General features: G+C 35.9%; 2 protein-coding genes across 2 annotated transcripts; both read left to right on the forward strand.

Moving 5' to 3' along the window:
* Window positions 1–6053: 6053 nt before the first annotated feature.
* LOC105032064 (uncharacterized) lies at window positions 6054–7662 on the forward strand. The gene is made up of 4 exons (XM_010906406.4): window positions 6054–6211; window positions 6720–7140; window positions 7234–7350; window positions 7450–7662. The coding sequence occupies exons 2-4, from the start codon at window positions 6769–6771 to the stop codon at window positions 7525–7527; spliced, it is 567 nt and encodes a 188-aa protein (XP_010904708.1). The 5' UTR covers window positions 6054–6211; window positions 6720–6768; the 3' UTR covers window positions 7528–7662.
* Window positions 7663–17031: 9369 nt separating this feature from the next.
* LOC105032065 (uncharacterized) lies at window positions 17032–25138 on the forward strand. Its single transcript, XM_010906407.3, has 2 exons — window positions 17032–17245; window positions 22479–25138. Exons 1-2 carry the CDS (start codon window positions 17239–17241, stop codon window positions 24581–24583), a joined length of 2112 nt encoding a protein of 703 aa, XP_010904709.1. The 5' UTR covers window positions 17032–17238; the 3' UTR covers window positions 24584–25138.
* The last annotated feature ends 931 nt before the right edge of the window (window positions 25139–26069 follow it).

Consider the following 26069-nt stretch of genomic DNA (forward strand, 5'->3'; position numbering starts at 1 on the left):
GCTTCCAAATAGTCTATATCTCAGAGTGCTTGTTTGATTAGTCCTCAACATGATTAATTATATGGCATTTTAAAACTAAATTCTTTCTATCTACATGACAATGAATTTCCTTGATCACTTAATATTGACTTAAATAGTCTAATATCTTGCCCATAAAATTATTTGCCCTTAATTAATTTCACATAAAAATTATAATCGACCCAACCTACTCCTAATAAAAATAAAAGAGTACTAGAGCATTAAACACTCACCATGATCTATAGCCCTTTTTTTATCTTTTTTTTCATATGATGTAACAATTAAACTCTTATCAAAGAAAATCTCAAATCTATATCAAAGAAAATCTCAAATCTATTTAAACAAATGGAGTAATAATGTTAAACTAAGAAAATGATATCCATGCCCAAACATTCTACATCTGAGCTCAACCAAGGATTATTAACCCTAATCTTAAGATGCTTAAAATTCTTTGGATTGTCAACGATAATAAGAGAACCAGATGATAGTGCAACATTTAGATGAGCCCAATGATCAATAATCTTGTGCTTTCATTTATCAATTACAGTCCCTTTTACTGAAAATCAAACTAAATCTCCATTCATAATATTTATTGAGTTAGCATTAGTATTTTTAACTAATTCTAATATAAATTAACCACCATACTTTTACTACATACTTTGATCTAAACCCATTGAATCCTCTAAACTTACCAGATGAATCTGACAATAATACTATTTTACATCGAATCTAAAAAGATCCAACCTTTCAAATTTTTGACAGATTTTAAGCAAAACTTTAAGTTTTTTTTTTGTCTCTCGAGCATATCACATCAAGATTAAATATTGGTCCATTTTTGTATTTGAAGCCTTTGTATAAGCTCCACAACTCATCTAAAATCCCATAAATTTAGAACAAATCAGAATGAGTTAACCCTAGGTTCACATGACAACAATTAAATAATTCTAAACCAACCTTTTTTTTTAAATAAGATTAATTTTAAATCTCAATAAATTAGAAGACTTCAAATCAACATCCTTAAATGTAGAATCAATTCAATTATTCTATATAGAACTTCTTTCATTACGATCTTTAGCATCGACAAATGAAATCTTATCCATTATATGTTAAGACTCATATAAATCTTTCAAAAGTTTTTCAATTGAATTTGATAATAATAGCAAGATAGCTTAAATCAGCTCAAAAACTTAAATTTTGATTTAAAATCTAGCATACCCAGTAATCTTCAACAAATATAATGGAAGTCAAGTAAGCTAATCCAAAGATTATGGTTTAAATTATCAAAGGTTCTATCATAATTTATATCCCATATCCTCTCAATCAATAGAATCCAATATCAATATAATACATAATCTACCAATAGGTGTAATCCCCGAAGAATATTCACATTCTAAATAATTTATTACTAGACCCAAAATTTGCACCAATCAATCAATGACAAAACTAAGGGGGCTATTATGGTTTGTACCCACATTAAATTCAAAATTTCAAAATCATCTTAATAATAATTGAATAGTCTACATCCAACATAACACAACGTATCAATATATCCTGTTTTATTCCAGGATCAACACCTCTCATACTTATGTCAAATCCTACATATTGAAATCTAAGATATAACTCATCATTTTTGTTATATACATCATATGCCACCTATGCATAAATTTTAGCACAATATCTATTGATCCGAATTTTACACTTTGAATCCTTTATACTACTTCTATCACGTCCCTAGTGATCACAACCTTATACTCAAATACCACTTAAGTCACAGTCCTATGTGATCATCCTTAGTAATCATAATGAAAAATTTTTGATATTAGTTATATCACAGTCCATAGTGACCTTAAACCTAAGCTCCGATATTATTCTGTCACATTCTTAGCAATTATAATTATATGCTCAAATATCTCTTAAATTACAGTCCCTAGAGATCATAATTTTAAGCTTGATATCATTCTGTCATGCTCCGAATCTAACATCAGGATCGGGCATGTGATGGCGCCGCACTCCATAGGACAAGTCCTAATGAATATACAAGGTCTATAAAATTACTTACAATCTCAACATCTCATTAACACCATCGAACTCAATTCGTAATAAATAATTTTATATTAACAAATATTAGTCTTACAACTGTCACTGATGGTACTTTATCTAGTCAATCATTTCAACTGATGATTCCAACCATAACCCAATGTACGTATCCTATAATTTTGAAAAGAAAAGAGAAGGAAGAGAGGGTGGTGAGTTTTACAATATAGTAAAAATTTTCACACACCAACACTAATATATTAATAATAAATGAGAAAGTATTAATAGTTATTACTCATATAAATCACATGCTAAATGATACCATGATTCATAAAATATACATAGCAAACATATCTTTTTTGTGCAATAAATTATATCTTATAATTATTTCAATATAATATATATCGGATTCGATCATATTAAGATGCTCGAATCTGGACTACCACAGCCACATTTCAGCCTGTGGTAGCATATTAATACTGTGGCTAATCCTACAGACTATCACAACTATGTTTTCAACCTCTAACAAGGCATCAATATCGTGACTAGTCCTATGGACTACCACAATCATACTTTCAGCCCATAATGGGGCACCAATACCGTGGCAAGTCCAAAGAACCTCAAGTGCTCAAACCCCAACTATCACAATCATGTTTACGGTCTGTGGCAAGGCACTAATAGTGGCTAGTTTGAGGGACCACATGTACTCAATTCTGAACTATCATAGCTACGTTTATAGCCCGTGGTAAGGTATTAATACTATGGCTAGTCTTGTAGACTACCACAATCATATTTTCAATCTATAATAAGGTATCAATAACGTGGCTAGTCCAGAGCACTACAACTATACATATAGTCACACAGCTCGATTACAAGCTTGTTGGGTATTATAATTCAAGATCATGTTCTTTTGTAAAACTCGATACTTATGATTATCAAAATTCATCCAAGTCAGTATCAATGATACATCATACATAACTTCATGCAGAATCATACATATACTTAACAAATAAGTATATAACATATAACTATCAAAACTATAAATCAAATCATTGATATTCCAAATAATTTTTATATAAGTAGGCGGTCAATGTCTAAAAATTCTTACATTTATTGTCATCAAATTGAACTCACTAGATTTATGATTCACACGTCAAGAATTTTATTCGATATCCTTTTGTCCCATAAATTATTCTCCTATAAATTTGAAATTAACATTACAATAAAATTTATGATACAGGGACTATTTGTCTAGAAATCTCTATCAGGATTTACAAAGGTCTACTGATAAATCCTCTAAACTCTTCCCCCCATGGATCCCCAGATCCATCTAAATAAAATAAAAAGAATAACTTAAACTAAGGGAGAGAAAAAAAAGATGGGAAGAGAGAGAAAGGAAGGAACAGTTTCTTCCTCTCTTCTTTTTGAAAATAAGGGGGCATCCTCATCTTCCCTCTTTTCTCCTAACCACAGCCACCAGGGACTTGGGGGCTAGCGATCCATGATGACATCTAACGACGGCAAGGAGAAAAATATCCTGTCAGCAGCCATGGCCGATGGAGGGCTAGTGAACCAAAACAAAGGGAAGCAAGGGATCAAAACAGGAGACCCCCTGTTCAAGCCCAACTAGCGGCTTGTCGGTCCAAAATCTAGCATCGATGATGATTTCAGGGTCGAGAAAAGAAAGACAAAGGACTATCTCAGTCCAGCGATGCCAATAGAGAAGGAAACCAGCGGTCTTTCTTAGTGAAACAAGGAGAACTTAAAAGGAAAAACTTGAGAAATCAATGGTGCTTGCTGAATCAAGATGGGACTCAATAGAGGGGTGAAGCTCCTCTTACAGAGAGGATATTCAAGGATTTATTGGCCCTATTTGGCTTGGATTGAGCCTCTATTCCCACTCTTGTCAGATGGAAGAAGTAGAGTCCAATCGGGACTCTCTTCTCCTTCGGTTTCTTTTCTTCTATTTTTTTGCTTTAAGATTTGTATGAAAAAATTGAGTCTTTACACCAGCAAAGTGAGGTAAAAGCAAGCAAATCAGGTTCTATACCCTTTTGAAGCATCAAATTCTTTAGCCTGAGTGCTTCAACTATATGCCCTTCTCTGTAGAGCCCAGATATCCATGATGTATAATTGAGTTTGTTTGGAGCTAAATCAAACTCTGATATTTCAACAAAGACTTTCTCAGCATTTTTCATTTCCCTTTCTTTCACAGTCCATTGATAAGCATAATATACAGAACCTTATTAGCTTCTTTGGCCTTTGCAAAATAGTTCTTTGCCTTATTCACGAGCCCATACTTGCAAAGCAGGTCCATCACCACAGAAATGGCAACCACATTATACTTAAATGCCGCCCTCGACCCCTCCTCCCTCCCATCCCCCTACTGGACTCTGCCATCCTCCACCTTCTCCATTGCCCCTCCCTCCCCTCTGCCGCTAAGCTCGCCTTCTTCCAATGGTTCATCTTTTCTCTCCCTTTCTCTCCCTCTCCCGTCGTCTTTTCTGCCCTCTTCGGCTCCCTCTTCCGCTCCTCTTAGACCCACCTCGATTCTCTATGCCTGATTCTCTGCTTTGCCCTCTCCTCTCACACTATCACCACCACCCTCAACCCCCACACCTTCCACTCCCTCCTCAATGTGCTCCTTCGCTCCGAGCACTTCGACTCCGCCATCGCTGCCCTCTACGACATCGAGGAGCTCGCTGGCCCCACCCTCCTCACTGTCGAGCTCAATAGCTAAAACCCCAGTATGAAGACAATAATGATGGAGAGGCAGAGGTCGTCAAGAATGATGCAAGACAGCTGGCACGTCGAGTCCAAGCGATTCGTGATCCATCGCCCTTCTTCTCTCTCCATGAAGTCCATCACAATTTTTTAGATCCACTTCCGCGAGCATTGTAATGTGACAGATGGAGGCCTCTACATTAGTGCCATGTGACAGATAGAGGCTCTGCCAATACAGCAACCTTCATTTTAATATATATATATATATATATATATATATATATATATATATATATATTAGATTTATAATACATTGATACAATGATAGTTTATAATAATTATTGTTATAATCTATAATGCTTAATATTCACCATTACATTCAAGCAGGTTGTGTCCTCGTTTCCCTTGAGGACATGTCTAGTTGTATACATAATGCATTCATGTACGTGCATGCTTGGTTAGCCATTGTCAATCAAACTCTATGCCTACTTCTAAAATTGCACTGGAGATAACATTCAATTTATCATAAAATAAAAAAGGTTATATATATATATATCCTTTGAAATATTTGAATCTATATGTATACTCTTATAAAGTTGCTATATATATATATATATATATATATCCATAAAACACTTGTCTTGCATACATATATATATATTTTTTTTCTTTTTGCATATGTACCTAAGCCACTTAACACCATTAAGAAATGAATGGTTTAGATTTGAAATGGCTAAGATGTGCATAAAGAAAAAATTATAAAAATATATATACGTAAATGATAATTTTACAAAAATATTAATACAATTTCATGTATTTAAAAGAATATATATTTAAAAAATTTTAATTTATTTTTATCCATTAAATAGAATTATAAAAATTTTTCCCCTAATTATAAAATTATTCTATTTTATTCTTCTTTAGTAGATTGATCAACTACCTTGATTCCACTTGAGTTTGCATATCCGAAGATATCAACAGCCGTGAGGTGGGGACGGAAAACTAAAGACAGATCGTCTGAGCATATCCATTTAATAAGGAAGATTCCAGCTTGGCCAGACCGAGATGTCGGAACAAGCGAAATTGCCGTCTCCAATAACCAGATCCAGAGCCCGGGTGAGCGCGGGACGGTGTGGAACGTGACTCCGTCTATTTCCCCCGTTAGTTGCCACGGATCCTCTTTCACGTGGCATCCATCTATTGGACCGATTCGGTGAAGTGCAAGTGGCGCGATCCACCGAATCCACACCCAAATCGCACCATCTTTTCACCTCCCCCTTCCTCATCCGTTTGGCCAGGACGGAGAGTAGCCACGAAACAGAGCATAGTATCTTCACAAAGTATCCCACCCCCAACTTCGAGCCGCAGGGGAGAGAGATTGAAACACAAAAAAAAATCTTGGATGACTTGAAGCTGTGACAAGAAAGTAAAGGCGGTAAGATAAGCCCCGCTCGTTCCATTCCTCTTTCTTGCATGTTTGCTTTCTTTTTCTTTTTTTTTTTTAATAAAAAAAGTTGTGCCTTTTTTATTGGGTCTCATCAAACTTTTAAGGACTTAGATCCTTTATGATTCGGGTGTTAAATTTGGATGGTTAGAAAATAACTTAGCTTGGTTTGGTGATTTTTCTATAATCTGTTACTGTGTTTCATCCTTTGTATCTTCATTGGTGGAGGCCCATCCTTTCTCTTGCAACTTATTGTCTCCCTCTCACCCTGATCATGAACTTGTCGCATTGGTCCAATTTCCAGACAAATATTGATCTTAAGGACCTCAAAGCATAGTCTTCTAGTCATCAAATGAAGAAAACTTGAGTTAATGGTTAGAGAGGATGGTGGTGGTTCTCATGACTTGTTCTCTATAATTAGTTTGCTTTCCCTTGCTGAGACGTTAATCTTGGCTTTAGGAACAGCAACGTTGTACTCATGCATGATTTTTGTTTGCAGCCTTCAATTTCCAGCTTAACATCATTGAAATAAAAGCAGCAGCAAAGTGATGGCTACACTGGTTTCCCTATGCGCTTCTAATCTTCTTACTTTAAGAAATAAAAGCACTTGTAGGTATATTGGACTGAGGCCAGTAATTCAACTCAGATCCTCACCTCTATCTCTTATGCATACAAGAAGCCAAAGTCATCTTGGTCAGCAAACAAGGGTACTGTTACATAGGTTTGTTGTGTTGGCTATTACTGAAGGTTCTACAAAATCTAGCCAATCTGATGAAAAGATTCCCTCTTGGGCTAGACCTGATTCTGATGAACCTCCTCCTTGGGCGCGGGATGAAGGCAATGACAGTACTTCTCCACAAACAATAGAGATACCCTTTTATGTTTATTTACTTGCATCGGCTGTGACAGCTATAGCAGCAGTATATTTTCTACATCATCCTCATTTATGTTGTTCCACTAATCACTCACATTCTAGGTGCTAACAGGATTTTTTTTCCTTTTTCAATTTACAGATAGGTTCTGTGTTTGAATATGTTAATCAGAGACCTGTTTTTGGGGTCCTGAGCTCAGACAGTGTGTTTTATGCACCATTGCTTGGATTCTTTGCTTTTACTGGAATACCCACATCAGTAAGTTGTGATTTTACTTTCATTTATCTCTTGTTTTTGCATGTGCTAATGGAATTTTAGCATTGATTTATGTTTATTTGATTGAAATTTTGGCTGTAGGCCTTCTTGTGGTTTAAATCTGTTCAAGCTGCCAATAAAGCATCTGAGGAGCAGGATCGCCGAGATGGCTATCGTTAGGACTAATGATGAAGCAGCTTTTTTCCATGATCTTATACGTTGTACATCTTTTAATATTTTTTTTTTGGTAAATGTCCTTGTGCAATCTAACATTTTCTTTAATATTTTTCTATCATATAAAGTGGCTTTTCCGCATTTTTCTTTTGCCAGCTCTCTTGTGTTAAATATCAATAATTCTCTGAATAATGCATTCTGTTATTTAACAGAATGGTGGATTGCATTATGTTGCATCAAAAATAGAATTAGCCTGGGGTTATGGGGTACATAATAGTACTTAGAAGTACAAATGTAAAATTTTCTTTTAACATGCCTGCTAGTACTTTCATGCAATCCATCTTTACGTGAAAAGTGACACTAAACTTGACTCGCAATAATGAGAACTTTGCTGTGGTTAATCGTGAAAAATCGAAGTTGCACCTAAAAGGTGCAATTTTTTTTCCTATATGATTTTCAAAGAGAGGAAGATTAACATTCCACAAATTGTTCGATGGATGTTTGAAAAGTTCTTTTCTGAAATGCTTGTCTGCTGAACCCAGAAGTATACTGTTACTCGGTAGTTTTTTAATTAATTTTTTAAACTAACTCAAAATGGGCCTTTAATTGCAAATGTGAGTTGTTGGAGGAAGCATCAGGAGACTAATTGATGCAACACTAACAAAGATCAACTTGAGACTGAACTCTGTGGACTTCTCAGTTGTAAACTGTGACTAGTCCCTGGTAGTTTGGCTGCTCATGACATTATAATCTGTGGTGGTATTTTCAGTACTGGGTGGTGCTAACCAGATTATGTAGTGTGACAATGGGTTCCAGTTTCCAAAAATGAGCAGGAACTTCATTTGTTTGAAAACTACTTCTTTAGATAAAAAAAATTTAATGGAGTCCTAGGGGTCCCACAGTTTTAGTCATATATATGTTGTTTACTAGAGTTTGACCAGGAAGAATTCAAGTTTATGTGTAGGGTTACTCGTTTATACACCCCATTCAATTGTTAACCTTTTGTTATATAATCATTTACTTCTGTCTGAATTTTCCTGGCTGCGAGTTTTCTCTCTTTCTTCTTATATAAGCATTCTCAAATTTCTTTGGATAAATCCTAGGTCCATGTAACACCATACATGTAGTTTCATTAGGGACACATACTAAGAAGATTATGTTCCTTCCTAAGATCTATTTGATTCTGTGATGGAAATAATGATGTTTCCAGAAGATGGGGAAAGCTGTTTCTAGTAATTTGAACTCTGTAGTATTAGTTAAAAAATTAAATGTTCATTTCAGAGTTGTAGTGCTTGCAACCTGATTTTCACAACCATTTGGAATTCAACATGGGGCAGGGGGAAATCAGGAATTGTGTCATGGAATCAGCAACTAATAAGCAAGCTTGTCGGTTTACTTTCCATGTATTTAACTAGTGTTGGTGGGGGAGCAGACTCCAAAGTATGTGCTGCTAATGTTGTAATTTTGTGAAATTCTGAATTCCTCTTTATCTCATGATCTTGTTTGTTGCTTCCACTTCATTTTCTTCATTCAGACTGCCTTCTTTTAAATGTATGAGTAATTTGTTTATATAGGTTAGATGGTATAATAAGAAAATGTTGAGCAATATGCAAGTGTGATGATCAATTGAAGCAACTATTTGGATTGTTGATTAATGAACATTCTTGCAATATTTTACTTAAAGTTAATTCTTTGTTCAGACAGAAAAGAAAATCATACCTGGTCTATGCAACTCCTAGTGCCATATGATATGGTGAGAATCTATAGGACATTAAGATCAATCTACCTTTTTTCTTAAAAAAAAAAAAAATCTAGCTGGTAAAGTTGACCAAGCTATTATAATTGACAATTAACAATGTACCTCCATTAAAAGCTCTTTGATGTAGAGTATTTCTCCTTGTATCATACCAGGTGTACTAGCAGATAATGAAAGCTACATTTATAGCTTTCCTTGATGAAGCATCCATTAATTTTTCTTTGGAACTGCCACCAGCCGACACTTCACCATCATACTAGCCTATCTTTTATATTTTTTAGAAGCAAACAATTTATGTTACTTTATGAGGCATACGAATGATACACAATCTATAAGAAGATATACAAATTAAGTATATGTACTAAGAGGTGATCTGAAATGTTTCTACAGCAAAGTGCTTCAACCTTAGAAAGTGTCAATAAGGTCCCCTTGTAGTTTTCTCTACTGCCATTGTCACCTTATAAGAAAATATGATAAAGGTCTAATTTGCAATTTACTTCTTCTTCTTGTAGCAGTAAGAAATTTAGAGAAAAGTCTAAATTCGAATTAGCCTAACTCTTAAGGCTCTACAGTCGGTTGTAAGAGGTCCTTGCAGATCCTATGTAAACCTCTGAGGGGAAGATTGAATAAAGATAAAAGATTGGATTTTAAGAATGAGGTGAATGTATCCTAATGAAAGAATCGGCCACTGTGGTGGCATCTTTAGCAGTGACTGAACTTAGCTGGTCAATCCAACACTAAACTCAATCCCCTTCTTTTGGTCACATCTTGAGGAGTATGTCTTCAAAAATTGAGTCATTATAACAAGACATGCACGTAGACTGTGCTGGAAAATTCATATTTGCTACTCATTTATTATGTAATAAATATAAAATATACTTCAAAGAGAAAAAAGTTAGAACAATGCCATCCAGTTCAAGGCACTCTATGAGCGGCGCTTCTTTTAGAATAGAATCCATCTAGCGGTGGTGCAGATTGTGAAGAGTACCCTGCTCCTTAAACATAACAAACTGTTTCATGATCGTCGTAGGGAGATAGTGAAGATAGGGAATACAAATAATAGAAAATACTGACAATCTTCTTATCTTTGGTTGGTCGATTTAATGCTACCCTATTATCTCTGTTCATAGGTTTCAAAATGGTGCAGTGCTTACAGATGTGATGCATCCCTCTATTCAGCTTTTCACAAAGGTATAAAACTTTTCATAACAAGCAAGTCTCAAAGAAAAAGAATGCATCTCTTGGTAGAATAATTACTATTTTCCAAGATATGCACAGACGTGTCTCTTTGAGACATCCCTACAAAGAAATCAGTAGAAAAAAAAAAGTATTTAAGATTTTGAATCACATAAAATAGAAAACAGAAATTGAAGTATAAAAAAAAATCAATAGATCGAATAAGAGAATCTTTAAATAGAAGTGGCATTCTGGAAACAAAATTTCCTCCAAGAACCTGTTCTTCTTTGAACAAGCTTTCATGGTTGCTTGTGTTCAAGTGCTACCTGCTTGGAGTTCTCTCTGGCATTCCAGTAAAACTAGGAGGATGAATTGGTCCGTCTTCTTAGGAGAAAATCTTGTACCGTCTAAACTTTGATCATCCTTCGAGAGTAGGATTACAACCTGTTTTCTCTGGTGAACACTCCAGCAAGATCCTGTCTCCATCTAGCAACTATTTATTTGACTTCTCTTTTTACCCCTTGGGATATTGCTTTGTTAGGGCTGCTATCCATGAACATTGATTGATGAGTCCTCTGATTTCTTGTTGCGTCTCTGGAAGATTCATCAGTCAAATTTGTTTTTCATAGCTGATTTCCATTCTCGACTTCATTCGGCAATTATAGTTCCATCTATACGGTTGGCCTTCAATTGTTTAGTGCATCAAAGTTTGATGAAGTACATTGTTGGTCTAAACACCACAAATCTGCCTCTTAATTGTTGTCATCAATAGGATTTGAGTAACTTGTTGGCTCCCTCTCCTTGGTGCATGTGAACGCATTAAAGAAAAATTCAAAGTTCAAATCCAAAAGGTGACATTTCCGAGATCTTTTTAGAGCATGTTTAGTTGGAGGGAGTTGGACTCTAAAAAAGAAGTAGGAATAAGTAACTCCTATTCTAGCTTTTTGGTAGCGAGAGTTTCATTTCTATTCAGATTTAAGGAGGAATGAGAATGCCCAAATCTTTCAAAACTCGATCCCTACTCTCTTTTAAGATTCAAATTCCTTCCAATTCTGATTTTAATTTCAGTCATGAACTAAATATATCTGTAGATATGACCATTTTGATTTCATTTCAATCCATTCTGATTCTAATTTCGATTCTGTATGCAAAGCAAATGTGCCCCTAAATTAATAGCGTACGAATAGGTGTCATTCTCCTCTCCTGCAAACCATTGCTTAACACTCCTTGCTTTTGTTTCATCCACAGCTTTTCAAATACAGCTTCTAATATGAGGCCCATGGTTCCAACTTTAATTAATGCTCTTTCCTGTAGCATTAATTATCACCAACGCATGCGAATTACATCCCAAACATCATTTCATCTGCACCTTATAAGACCAGCATAATTGAGATATTTGAGTGCTCTAACATGTGTTGCATTTTGTATTATTACTGACCCAAAGTGGTCACAAACTGTCATCTTTACTTAGATGTTCCTTCTTATGCTTCCTCTTTGGTTGATGTTTAAAGGGTCCAGTCCAATTTGATATGAAGGGCACGTATGAGAACTCTTAGGCAACAAAACCTCCTTTCTCTTTCTATGTGGGTCTTGGATCACAGAATGACCTTAAGAAAGTGAAGAAGAATGTTACTACATTGAAATGGACAGCTAGCTTCATGAAATCATATTAATAAAATACTCAAGTGTCTCATATCTTTAGAATCAGGGGTCATGAACCTTGTTCTCTCTTGCACGCAAATGACCAATCTTTTTCCTTCCATCATCAAGGAGCATATGATGTCATAATATTCCTGGCAATATGATTGGAGTGGCAAGAGGATGATAGGTGGAACATAGGCCTCCCTGATCTCATGATGGCCCCAACAATATGAAATGAATTGGTTGTTCATAGATGTCTCTTAGCACTGTGGAGGATCCCCACATTACCTACTCAAAAGCATAGCAAACATTACGTGTCCTTCATCCATTTTGGGGTAGCATGCAGGAAAAAAAAAAGCTTCTTCCTATCTATGCATCTGAGTTTTGACCAATATTGTCAGAGAAGATCAGTCAAAAACCAAGTAAAACTAACAAGCCATTTAATTTCTCGAACTAGAATAGTTTGGTGAGCTTGGTTATAAGGGGAGAAAAAAAGAAAAATAATATCACTTAATCTCAAGATTTCAGGGGATTAGTCTTCTCTGAGAGGGTCCTTCTGTTGGCTAGTTGTGATGGTTAGGATTTATTTGATCACTGGCATGTCCATGTAAGATCGGGGCCCACAGTCGAAGGCAAGATTGATTCCCTATCAACTAGATGTAATTTCTTTATATATATATATATATATATATATAATTTAGGGAAGCATTAGCAAAGTTTTGTGAACCAATGTCAACTGTAATTCCACCTTCTCGCTTATCTAAGCTTCGATGATGCTCGCGTCAACTAGATGAAGTTCTATGCTATGGTAACTTGATGAAATATTAGTAAAGCTTCAATGGCATCGAAACCAACTGGATGTGTTTCCAACTTTTTCTCCTTTTTTTTTTTGGTAAAGCCATCTTTTTCTCCTTTAATTTGGAGTGGTAACAAAAATTTGATGATACTTGTTATTTGCCGCTACAATAAAAATAACAAATGTTATTGGTCTAGGCTAGTTTTTGAGTGAGTTACTTTTGAATGAAGTTGTTTATAGGCCATTGTTTTGGTAAGTAACAAACAAAAGCAATGTTATCACATTACGTAATTTTTTTTAATTGACATGAAGATATGCAATTGAAAAGGGGAAAACATTTTGACCCTTATGGCCGACAAGGATTTGTGTTTCACAAACTATTGGAGCTATCCAATTGGTTGCATATCTAGTATTTTGAAATGTGCATCGAGTATTATCTATGTTTGGTGATATTTGTGGCCGCAAAAACTTCTTACTCTCATTATCTACATCCTTAAATTTCATTTTGATGGAGATTTATGAAAATATCAAATAATAGATACCATTTGACTATGTCCACTTCAATAAAACTAAGGTAGTAAAAGCATAAAATATTATGTTAATACGGAAGAAAGCATCATCGCCTTGTTTAATTAATGGACTTCCGTATTTATTGCTTTTTTCTCGTATCACCTTTACGGGTGCAAATGGGTCGGATCGGAGCAGGTCATGAGTGATCCAGATCCAATCCAATTCTTTGATCAAGTCTTGATATTAGATCCAGATCCAACCCAATAGAAGATCAGATCGGATCCATAATAAAATTTTTTAACCAAACTAGTCATTTGGGTCGGGTCGAGTCGAGTCCATGTATAATCTGGCCATAATCCATAAAATATAGGTCTGATTTGAGTTGGAATCGGATCTGGATTGGATTATGGATCAAATTAACCAGCAGGCATTAATTATAGTTATTCAATCAATTTTCATGATTGGAGTTGAAGTTAATCCTACAAGTTTACCGTCCAATGACACCCGCGATACAATAATTTTTGGAGTGATCATTAACATGTGACAATTACATCCTAGAAAACTATCAAGATATACCTCATGTACATATAGGAGCTGATCGTGGGATACAATTGAAAGTAAAATATTTATTTCCTACTAATCCGCTAAATTTTTTGAGTTGCAAAAATTGTATAGGTTTGATGTGAAGGATTTCTTATGGAGGTGGAAATAGAAGAAGATAATATTTGTTAGGAACTCCATTAGCTTGAATCAGTGAGTGCCACTCAATTGTGAGGACGGAAAGAGAAGAAGATAATGTTGTATAGGTAGACAACCCACTGTAATCTGTGCCTAATCCATACTCGTATATAATAGATTTGTATCATGTAATGGGTTCGGATTAAATCGGATTATTGAGCATAAGATCCATATGAATCCAAAAATTCAAGTGGATCGGGTTGGATCGAGTCAAAATTCAGTAAATCTAAATTCGATCCAAAAAATAGAACAGATCAAATTTTAGAACCTGACCTAGATCCGCGGGTCCTTTGAAATGATTCGGGTTGGATCACCGTGAATCGGATCGCGGGTCAACCCGATCCATTTGCAGCCTTAATCACCTTCTTATTATTTAAGCAAGAGTTAATTAGTAAAGACATACTTTTAGTGAAAGAATATAAATAAAATATTTTAAAATAAAGAAAAAATTTTATTGTGGCAGGCAAATCAGCACATGCAATGCATATTTTATAAAATTAGTGATAGTTAGAAAAAAGATACTATTTGATTAGATTATTTAATATACTTTATTTCTTTTATGTTTTCATTGAAATGAATGCACAAATGCTGACAAAAATAGATAAATTGAATATAAAAAACATAAATATGATCAAAGAAAAAATTAGAGTGAAAATAAAAATTATAACATAAATAAAAATAAAATAAAACTAAAGTGTATAAAGATATAGAGTGAAAATGGATCATTTACAAAATACATTAAATAACTAAAATATCATAAAATAAACTAAATTTAAAATTTAAAATATACAAACAGATAGTTAGACATGAGTAAGTTTAGACCAGAGATACAAAATAAAAACTTATAAATAATGTGAATAAATTATAGTTCACAAAAGTAGTTAAATACAACATACTAAAATAATTAACAAATAACCAATTTTCTATATTAATTAGAATTGCTAAAAATTGATATGATAACTAAAATTATTAAAACTTGATATAAATTAGATAAACTATGAGTTTTGGAAATATAAAACTAAATGTAAAATATGACAACCAAATTCAAGAAACATAATGAAAAATAAGAACTTATAAGCATAAAGTGTAAAAATCAAAAAGTAAAATCATAAAAGTATAAATAATAGTTAATAAAGCTAAAAAATGAAATATGTAAAATAATAAAAAAATTGTAATGAATAAGAAATGATACAAGCATAAAGTGTAATAAAAAATAAAAATTAAATTTATAAAAAGTGTAAATAATAGCTAATAAAGCTAGAGAAAATGAAACATCTAAATTAATAAAAAAAATATAGTGAATAAGAAATGATATAATAAAGTTTCAAAAATAATATATACAAATATTAAAAATAAAATAAATAAAATAATATAAATATATAAAAATTAAAAAATATGTACAGCTTTTGGAAGGAGAGGTTGGGATTGGGATCAACATGAGGAGTGGGGGTGAGAGAAAGGAGGAAGATTAGGTCAAGGAATGGAGAGCAGCTAGAAAAAGGACAGCGCACAAGTGATTGGGAGTTGGATGTGGGTTGGAGATAGAGAGACGTAAGAAAAGAGTTATAATGTAGGGAAGGAGAGAGGAAGGAAGAGGGAGAGGTATGGAGAGGGAGAGGAATTGGTAGGTGAGAGGGAGAGTACGAATGTCGGAACACATATATATCTTAATATCTCTCAAAATTAAGATTCTCTCGATTGAGAAAAGATTTTGTTTAAAAAAAAATTTTGACAATTCAAAGCTTCCTCTTTTATACGTGGTATATCAAGTAAGCATTTTTAATATTTGAAAAGCCATGCATGAATTTTTAAAATAATATATACTGCAAAAATAAAGAGAGCATATTATATATTTAGCAATGTGAATATTTTGAGAGATTTGTTTGTTCATATGTAGAGTTTTGTCATGTGATATATGAAAGATTGATATATTTTATGAAAATTGATGCATTATACAGAAAATGATTGAACTTGCTGCATATATACCATTGCTATTATTTTATTTTCAACCCCAATGGCAGCTAAAGGTTAGTGTAACACTCAAATATAGGTAAGTGTCATGTTAATATTGGGCCATTTATAAAGTGCCATGTCAAACCAAAAAGTGGGGAAGAGGAGGGCATTTATCATGCTACAAAAGGCAAAAAAAAAAAAAAGCAATCAAAAAATTTTTTATCGTGTCACTTAAGTTATAGAGGAATTTCTTATTGATGTAATATGCTGAGAATGATTTAATTCTGAGTTTCCATCAAGATTTGTGGGTCTGATAAGCTTCTCAATTTTGCTGCATTTGAAAATGTAATAAGGGAAAGCAAAAAGTCATTTAATCCACTAAGTTATCCTTTCAGCCAAACACTAATTAGGAGCATCTAGAGTTAAACTACTTTTTAAAAGAACAATTTATTTCATAACCAAAAAGAATATAAGTTAACCCATTTATTTTGATTACCTTATTCAGTACCCAAACATCTTTCTCCTATGTGACGGTTGTAGATTGGCGTAGCACATGGATAAATAGCCGTTAAGGAACATAACTGTTGCGTTAACATTGACGCATATTCCCTTTTTTTTATGACCCTGCACCCTTTGGGTAATCATTGATGGACCAGGTCCAGTGAACTAGTCCAATTGACACTCGTCATATTTTTTTAATATTTAAATAATTCAAAATCAAATGGGAGGTAGGCATGTGCCCCGGAATTGGACCGGTCCACTGGACCTGGTTCATGTAATAATTTCTCCGACTGCATAAAACCCGTTGGGACGCGAGAAGGAGGAAAGTAGAAATCTCGAATATCGCGAGAAATCATTAAATGCGAACAATCTCGTGGCAGGTACGTAATCTCTCTCGCTCTCGCTCTATTAAAAGAGCCGTCGCCAGGGAGCGAGAAACAGGGGCGAAAGGCGAAAGAAGAGGAGAGAGAGAGAGAGCGCTCCAAAAGGAAAACGAGTCCACAGTAGAAGACGAAAGAAAGAAGAGTCGTTCACTGATTACCACGAAGAAGAATTCCCCAGAAGGGTCTTTTGCGGGCAAGGACGGACGGATGTTCTTCCTCGAACCACGATCTCCGCCTCCCAAGTGTAACAAGCCCTAGCACCGATGGAAGGTTACTACCTTCTCTTAATTCTTCTCTTCCAGTCTTTCTTTGTTTCCTTGTTTTTGTTTCGGCGAGAAACTTTGGTTCCTGTTGAAAAGATTGGAGCTTTGTTCTTCTTTTGTGCTATTTTTTTCCCTATGATTTTTTGTTTTTTTGGTTAAAGATGGTTTCTTTAATTCTTTTTGTTGGATTTGCTCTCCTTTTCCGGGTTCTGTGGTTTATGGTAATAATTCGAAGTTAAGGGTGAGAAGTTTGTTGATTTTTATTGGTGGAATCAGAGGTTGGGTGCGGATGGTGGTGTTTTTGGGATGTGGGATTGGGTTCTGGTGACGTCTATTTGATGGGATAGGGAGCTAGGGTTTTGGCTTTTTGGGTGTTTTTTAGGTGGAAAATTGGACCGGATTCATAAAGATTCTTGATTTCTGTGATTTTGGGGGGATTTGGTGGTGGGAAGTTCGATGCGGTGCAGAATTTGATGGAGATGTTTGACTTATGGAATTTGGATGAATTGATTTATGAGGACGCGTCGTGGAAATTTTTTTGTTTTGTGTACGGGTGTAACCAGTGAATTGTGGCTATGGTGTTATGAATGACCATTCCGGTGAACGTGTCCCCGATGTCCTTGATCACTGACAGTTATGTCTTATCAGTTCTAAGTCAGGCAGCTGCTCCTGGAACACGGTAGTGATTTTTATTGTGGTGGTTCGTCATTGTATTGTTGTCAACCAGCTGGATCATTGGTCCAGTCAGAATGATGCTGCAGAAAATTTTTCTTTTTCTTTTCAGATATGTTACATAGAAGCACCTATCAATGAACCAGAAGTAGAATAAGCTGATTCTTAGAAGTGGCGACTTAAAGGGAATTCTTAGAATAAGCTAATTATTAAGTGATTCTATAAAATATTGATCACTTGCTCCAACATAAAGGGAATTCTCCAGTCATTGATATCTGAAGATTTATTAACATGAATGTGTTAAACTTTATTGCAAATAGAAGCACCAGCTACAATAGCTTTCTATTACCATGAGATCAAGATTTTCAAGATCTACATCTGTCCACAAAAAAAAAGATGTAGTTCAACTTTTTTGTTGAAATGGTCGATGATTCTTTGGTTGAAGGGGAGAAATCTACCAAAGCAACTGTAGTCCCTTTCGCTAAGAAAACTGTCCTTTATGTTTGATGTGGATCCTTTTCAATTATCTGTTGAGGAGATTAAACCTGAGGAGATTGGGCTGCTAATAGCATCACTAAGTATAAGTACTTAAGGTTGTAATTGTGAGCTTTTCACAGCATTTGTTTTTCAAATTCTACAAGGTTGAAAAATGAACTTTTTTTTTTTTAAGGCAGCAGATGGTTCCCATTTTTATTACTAAATTCAGTTTCACCACCATCAATCCAAAAAAATGATGGCCATCAGACATTCCTAAGTATCATAGAAGAATGAGTATATCATATATGGAACTTTGCTGCGACAAAAGAATGCCTATTCCTATAACATGGGTTTCACATATTCTAAGCAGGTAAAGTAAGTTCCAGACTCACGCATTGGTATTTGTAGTTGATCAGAGGTTTGCATGCAAGTTTTATACTCTTGTCATTAGCATGTCACTATTTTTTTATATGAGCGGATAATTTGAATGGACCATTGAAATGTTGGGGGATGACACGTGTTTTTCTTAGGAGATTTTGATAGAATGACTGAAAGCATGTCGATGAAATCATTCGGTTAATATCACAATCGTGGAAAGGAAGGAGTATAATTGCATTGTTGCCATAGTTGAATGAAAGCTAGTGGCAGCTTCAGGATGATTCTAGTCTTGGAATTTTTCCAAGGCCTTACTTAGCTACTCACCAGGTCGAAGTACTTAGAAAAGATAAACATTGTTGCGGTGGTTGACCTGGGTGAGACAATTTGCATGATGATTTTTGGGTCTCAAGGGCTCATTTTGTGAAGGACATGGGAAATACTAGTGGTAAGGTTAAATTGGCTCATTTGTTTCATTGATTTTGAATGCTTTTTGCCTTGTTGTTTCTTGTTACCCTCCAACTTAACTTGATTTTTCTCAACTCTGGTACTTGCTTGACCGCCACATATCATCTCGAGATTTGAGTGATGAAGTTGGAGATAAATTGATCGATTCTTTTTTTATCTTTCTTGGTGCAAGACATTGCAAACTAGGCATCATTTATCTGGTTTTTGTGATTCTATTGATACTGAAGCAGCAGCATAAAGGTTTGTATTCAGGTCGTTGATTGATACTTATTAGGTAGAAGAATGAACATGTGGGTTACATTTTGTTGGTGTGTTGTGGTAGTGAACTAGTGATATGTGCAGAGTCCATGAATTGTACTGCAACAGGTTTGGTTGATTTTCCAAAGATCACATCATTTGCATCTAGTTAAGATTTTTGTGATTCATTTCTGCTGCTTGGATTTCTAAATGAAGGATGGTTTTTGTATGATAGAATCTTAAAAACATAGAGAAAGGGAGCATATGGTGATAAATTGAGATGTGGAATGATCATTCTAGATACAGGCCAATGAAAGTGTCATGGACCATCAATTCCTCAAGTGCTTAGGCTACTTGATAAGTTTCTTACAAATAATGTAGGTGCTGAGAAGGCCTTAGGAAGTCCCAGACTTGGTCTAATAGTAAGTTAGCAGAGCCCTAAGACTCTTAATTGGCCATTGTCTCATATCAACCTATTATTTGGATGGTATTAGATCGTTGATGTGTTTTTGCTCTATGATGAGTGATGTACCATGCAAGGTGACTTACTGGGGACAATCTAGATACCTTCCTAGGGTAACTGATAGAGGAAATGGTAGATTTGCCTCTTGAACCTTCAAGGAAGAGTTGGTTTGAATGTTGGTTATAGGAGAAGAAACAGGCATAGTTTTCTTGAGATTTAACACAACTCGAACAAACACTATTAGTTTTTATGCCATTAACTAGACAAGTGCGTAGGGCGAGTTTATATTGATCAAAATTTAGGCTCATAATGAAACATGTTTGTTTGTTGTACAAGAGTAGGGCTAACTCATTATTGTATTTTAAATTTTTATCGGAGCTGTACCTATTCATCTGAAGAAATGAATCTAGTTTTCTCATCCACATGAGACAATGCTGCAGGGAATAGTTCATGCTTAAAGTGGTCTATATCAGGTATAGGTCTACTGAACGCACTCACACAAATCATGCTTAAAGCTGTTAATTTTACCTTTTCCTAGTAATTGTAATATAAAAGCCACCAATGATTTACTTAGGTATTGATCTCTTATAAAACAGTTAAACAGATATCAGATAAAAGTTTTAACCCAATGAAGTCTAACTGAGACTATAGGATATATGGCTGAATGCTGTACCAAGATGCTTTCAATGCATATGAAGGTTTGATCTCTTTATACATTACTGCTGCAATCATCTAGACATGCATCAAACGTTTTTGTTCATCTTGGCGGGTACTACTTTGTGATCTTTGAATTTTGCTTGTCATCAAGGATTAAGGTTTTGGCACAGCTGCTGCACAGACAAGGTACTGGTGCTTGGCACCCCCGGCACCGATACCAAGTCAAATTGCTCGGTGCCGAGCCATAAGGACAAAATGAGGAAAGTAAATAAGGGATGAAGGAAATGAAACCAGGTAGGTTTGGGTTTTAGGTTTCTTAGCTTCAAGGCTATGTGCATGAGCCATGGCTTCAGCGTATGATGAGAGAAAGGATGAGATAGAGTGTTGAAAAGACTGATTTTGTTGATTTAATTAAGAATATTTGAAAGTTAAGGGAGATCTATGAAGGAATATTTGGGTAGGGTAAAAATGGGGTGGGAATTAGTTTCATTGTGTGGCTGACTTGGTGCACTGATGAACTGTAGCCAATGAATGACCCCCATTCAGCCATAGATCTTCATTTTGACATGCATGGTTATTTTTAGTGTGCTGCAACATTCTTTCCAAATACTTGAAACACTGATATGAGACTTAGTGTAGGTAACTCAATCTAACCATGGAGCACATTTTTCACAGTAGTAGTTATTTGATTGGTTAAGGTTATTTGAGACCTTGCAGTCTCTTAATGCAATTGGTTGTTACATTCAAGATTTTTTGTTGTGCTAAATGTTCATACCGGTCTTCATTATCGGGTGCTTAATCGGAATTATTGGTGAGCAAGGATCCATAAAATTGAAACCAATTAGTTGGATGAGGATTGACACATTTTGATTTTATTTTATTGTTTATTACTTTATTTTTTCAAATGTAATCATGGCTAGCACTGCCTTCCAATGATATAGATACGTGACTGTATTTATACTTGCTCCTTGCAAATACTAGGGCAGCAACAAGTGCATGTAGCAAGCACTAACCAGAGTATCAATTATAAGAAACTGTCTCCAGGATCATCTTCATATCAAGAAACCATATGTAAAGATCTGAAAATCAGTGTGACCTTGGTATCAAACTATCACCATAAGTTATTTTAGCATATTAGAGGATTTTGTGTTGCACCATTGTTGGGTCTTAACAGCAGTATGTGGATGCTTTTCGATGCAAATTTACTCTCATCTATGGATTGACAAGAGCAGAAATTATCTTCAGAAGCATCTTTAAATCAATCAGTGTAAAATACACATTTGGCTGGAGAAAGTATGAGAGAAGCTCAATGTCGGGAAGGCAACATTACAAGGGTTTGGCCATAAACCATATATCCACTTAGGTACCACATCATGGCTCAAGGTCTTAAATGAGCAGAAGAAGGGAAGGGTGAGGAAGAGGGAGAGGGAAGATGGAGGCTGTGGAGTTGCACTAACTAATGAAACATGTTGAAAAGAACAAAAGAGCCAGTTTTGGATGTGCAAATGACATGAGAGAATTGTGTTTAATGTTTGTCAAGGGTAAATGGATCTCATGGTCACATGTTTAACGATAGCTGGTGCCACTACTTTAAGTTGTTTCTTTCTGTCAGTATCTAGTTTGAACTTGGAATAAACACTTTGAGATTTTGGACTTGGAATAACCTTTTGAAAGCTCATTTCTTTCAGAAGCTTTGTTATTTTCTATTTCTACATCTTTAGTCATCTGGGAATTTTATAAGCTACCATGATTTGGCAGAGATAACTGCTGCCCTTTATTTGGAATTTCAGTTTCGTAATTTGAGCATGTTCCATGCAAATCTTAAATGCATTACTGGTGTATTCACATTCAAGAGTTCTAAGTATTTACTTAATACTTCATGTTTTGCCAGGTGGTTCCTCGGACCATGCTTCAGTTGGCTCTGGGCCAAAAAGGTCAAGCGTATCATCACGAGGTCGGCCCCGGGGTTCATCGTCTTCCAGCTGTAAGGATTTTCTTCGGAAGTTTGTGGATAGTGAGATTTTGACGGCAAACCTTGAAGATTGGTTTTCAGGAATATCTGAAGAATCAGGATTCAGAAAACCTGCCTTTGATGTTCCTTTTGAGCTAACAGAACTTCAGAATTTTGATTATGCTCTAGAAAGTGCTTCTTTTCAACAGCTGATACGAATGCCAAATGCTCTCTATGCATCGACATCAGATGCTGTTGAAGCAACTGCACACCTTGCTATTGAAGATTTTCTACATGCTAGTGTTAAGGGCTTGTGGGAGACCTTTTGGTGTCATGATGAACCTGTTCCTTTTTCAGTTGCCTGCATACACAGTACAAGTTCCAAATTCTATCCTGCTGAAAAGGCCATTGCTAGTGGGAAGCTTGGAGGTCTTTGTGCGACAGCCATATTGCTAAAAAATAGTCGGCATTCTCATGGGAAATGGGATCACATTGTTGAATTAGCTCTGCTGAGGCCTGATATTGGGAGTCTTTCAATGCAGAGTGACCGGCAGCCTTCCCATGCTGTTCTTGGGGAAGCGCTCTTTTTTGCTCTCCGTGTTCTGTTATCACGAAGCCTAAGCAGATCATCAACTGTTCTTCGCAATTCAAATTGTGTTTTTGTGCTTCTTGTAGATTCACAGTATGGTGGCGTGGTAAAGGTTGAGGGTGATGTGAGTAAGTTGGACTTCGATGTTAATAATGTTTATGAATGTGCAGCTGGATGGATAAAGGAACATGCCACAATTACTATTTCTCCCATTGATAGGGTATGGAACAAGCTCGGGAATGCCAACTGGGGAGATATTGGAACTCTACAGATTCTTCTCGCAACTTTTCACTGTATCATTCAGTTTTGTGGAATGCCAAAGTACTCGCTTGGAGATTTAGCTACAGAGCATAGTTCCCGTCTACAGAGTCGTAGAAAGGAAAGGCATTTGATAGAAACGCATATTAATGGAAATGGTTTGTTCTTTTTCCAGCAACGCCGTCAGTCCTCTGAAATTGTTGAGGTTCAGGAAGAATCTGTAATATTGGAATCTGAAGGAACTCTGAAGCTGGAAAAAGAATCGGTTTTGTGGATGGAGGACTCAAACTGGCAGAAGGGTTTCCAGATTAATGACGTGCTAACTGATGGTGAACTTCCAGTTTATATTGCCACTCCTGTGGAAGAACCAGGAAAGGCTTTTTTACTATATGTCGGTTCTAGTCCAACTCACTTGGAACCTGCATGGGAGGATATGAATTTGTGGTACCAGGTTCAGAGGCAGTCTAAAGTACTGACTTCAATGAAACAGAGGGGCTTGTCCAGCAAGTACCTTCCCCAAGTGGTTGCATCTGGACGGATCATTCATCCTGGTGAATGTAACAAACCGAGCTCTGGTGGTAACTGTGGTCATCCATGGTGTGGCACCCCAGTCCTAGTCATCTCTCCCGTTGGTAAGACAGTTTCCAATTTGATGAGAAATGGCTTATTTGGTCCTGAGGAAGCTCTCAGGTGCTGCCATGACTGTCTATCTGCCCTTGCAACTGCATCCTCAGCTGGAATCAGGCATGGTGACATCCATCCAGAGAATGTGATCCATGTGAGGGATGGCACAAGGCATCCCTTTTTTGTACTGATTGGGTGGGGTCGTGCGGTTCTGGAAGATAGGGACCGCCCATCGATGAATCTTTTCTTCTCTTCTACTTATGCTCTTCAGGAAGGCAAACTATGTGCAGCATCAGATGCAGAGAGTCTAATCTACCTGCTGTACTTCTTATGTGGTGGTGTATTCCCGGAGTTGGATTCAGTTGAAGGGGCGCTTCAGTGGCGGGAAGTGTCATGGTCAAAAAGGGTTATACAGCAGAAGCTGGGAGAAGTATCAGCAGTGCTGAAAGCCTTTGCTGATTATGTGGACAGCCTTTGTGGGACTCCATACCCGATGGACTATGAGATATGGTTGAGAAGGTTGAGAAGAACAATCAATGAAGATCATGGGAAGGAAGTTGATGTGGCAAATTAAATTACCAAAAATGAGCTTCAAAATGGAAGGTTGTCCCCTTCTAAATGTGTGTCATCATCGCTGCCTGCTTCTTTGGATTGTTCAAGGTCTTGCAAGTATCTGAAACTTCAGCAGTCAATATATGATGGTTCAGAAGTTTGACAAGTGTTCCAAATATATAGCGACCACAGATCATCAACTGAAGTGAGTAAGGGCTTTCAGGATTCCAGATGTTCCATTAATCTATTCGAGGACCATCACACATCTGCTGTTATCTGCATTTTCTGGAATTTGTTGAGTTCCAAGTGTCTCGATAAGACTGTGCAGTTGACCATTTGGAAGGTTGTGGGGCAAGGTTCTTTTGAGCCAATGCTGACTGCATGAAGTGCTGTATGGAGGCCGGTGGCTACTTTGTTCTTAGATTTTGGATGATTCATTCCCTTCTACTCTACTGTGTTTGGATCAGCTCCAAAGATAAGGTCCCCTTGCATCTTGAGTTGTCTCCTTTTTGTACTCTGAATGTTCTGTGGTTTGGACAAGTTTCTTGTGATTAAATTTATTTTCACTATTTATTTATCTTGGGAAAAAGAGTAGCTGGAGTGATTTGTGGTTGAGTTTTTTTTAGGGATATTTGGTCATTCAATACATGTGCCGATCAGAAGCATAGCCCATTCCTGTAAATCGTTCTCTTGTTTGAAGTTTACAAGCTGTGGCTGGCTTTGTTTGGATCAGCAGGAGTAATAATTTAGAGCAAGTTTTCTTGTGCTGCGCAGAGAGTAGCACATCTTTCGCAGCAATATGAATGATGAGCTTATAAATTTTGTTTCATTCTTGTTATTTAGCAGCTATATGAATGATGAGCTCATAAAATTTCCTTTCTATTGCTGTTGCTTCTGACAAGTTGTTCTAAAAGAGACTTTCCCAAGAAAAACATTGGAGATTGGTTAAAATCTGTTAATTGCTGTTCTGTGTTTAGCCCAGCTTTCCTACTGCCCTTGGAAAACCTACCTTAGCATTCATATCTGTATGGCTGGATTCACGTAATCTTGTGTGCTTGGACCCAGCTTATTGCCCAGCATTGTTCTCCATGCAACACTCCTTCGTACCACAAACCAACCCTTGATTTCTGGAAGGCATTTTATGATCACTAGTTATAATGCATGTATAGGTATATGTGGTTGCTAAAAGATTCTAGATGCAGAATAATCTTAATCTAGTGTTGAGTTTACACTAAAATTTTTATGGGTCGACCAACTTTAATAAACAGTCAACAATGGTGCATTAACCAGGATTGTGTGAACAATTTATGCATAAATAATATCAGTCATAGAACTCACTATCCTCCTAGTATTTGTCAATCATTTGTCCTGTTATTTCTAAGTCATCTTGTGCATCTTCATTATTTTCTATTGCGCTGTTTCATGAATTGGATCCATTTTACTATATGCCTGTTCACTGTTATATTAATTATAATGATTATTGTTTTGATTGGAATGATCATCTTTAT

This window comes from Elaeis guineensis, chromosome 10, assembly GCF_000442705.2.
Source record: "Elaeis guineensis isolate ETL-2024a chromosome 10, EG11, whole genome shotgun sequence".
In the NCBI taxonomy this organism is placed as follows: Eukaryota; Viridiplantae; Streptophyta; class Magnoliopsida; order Arecales; family Arecaceae; genus Elaeis; species Elaeis guineensis.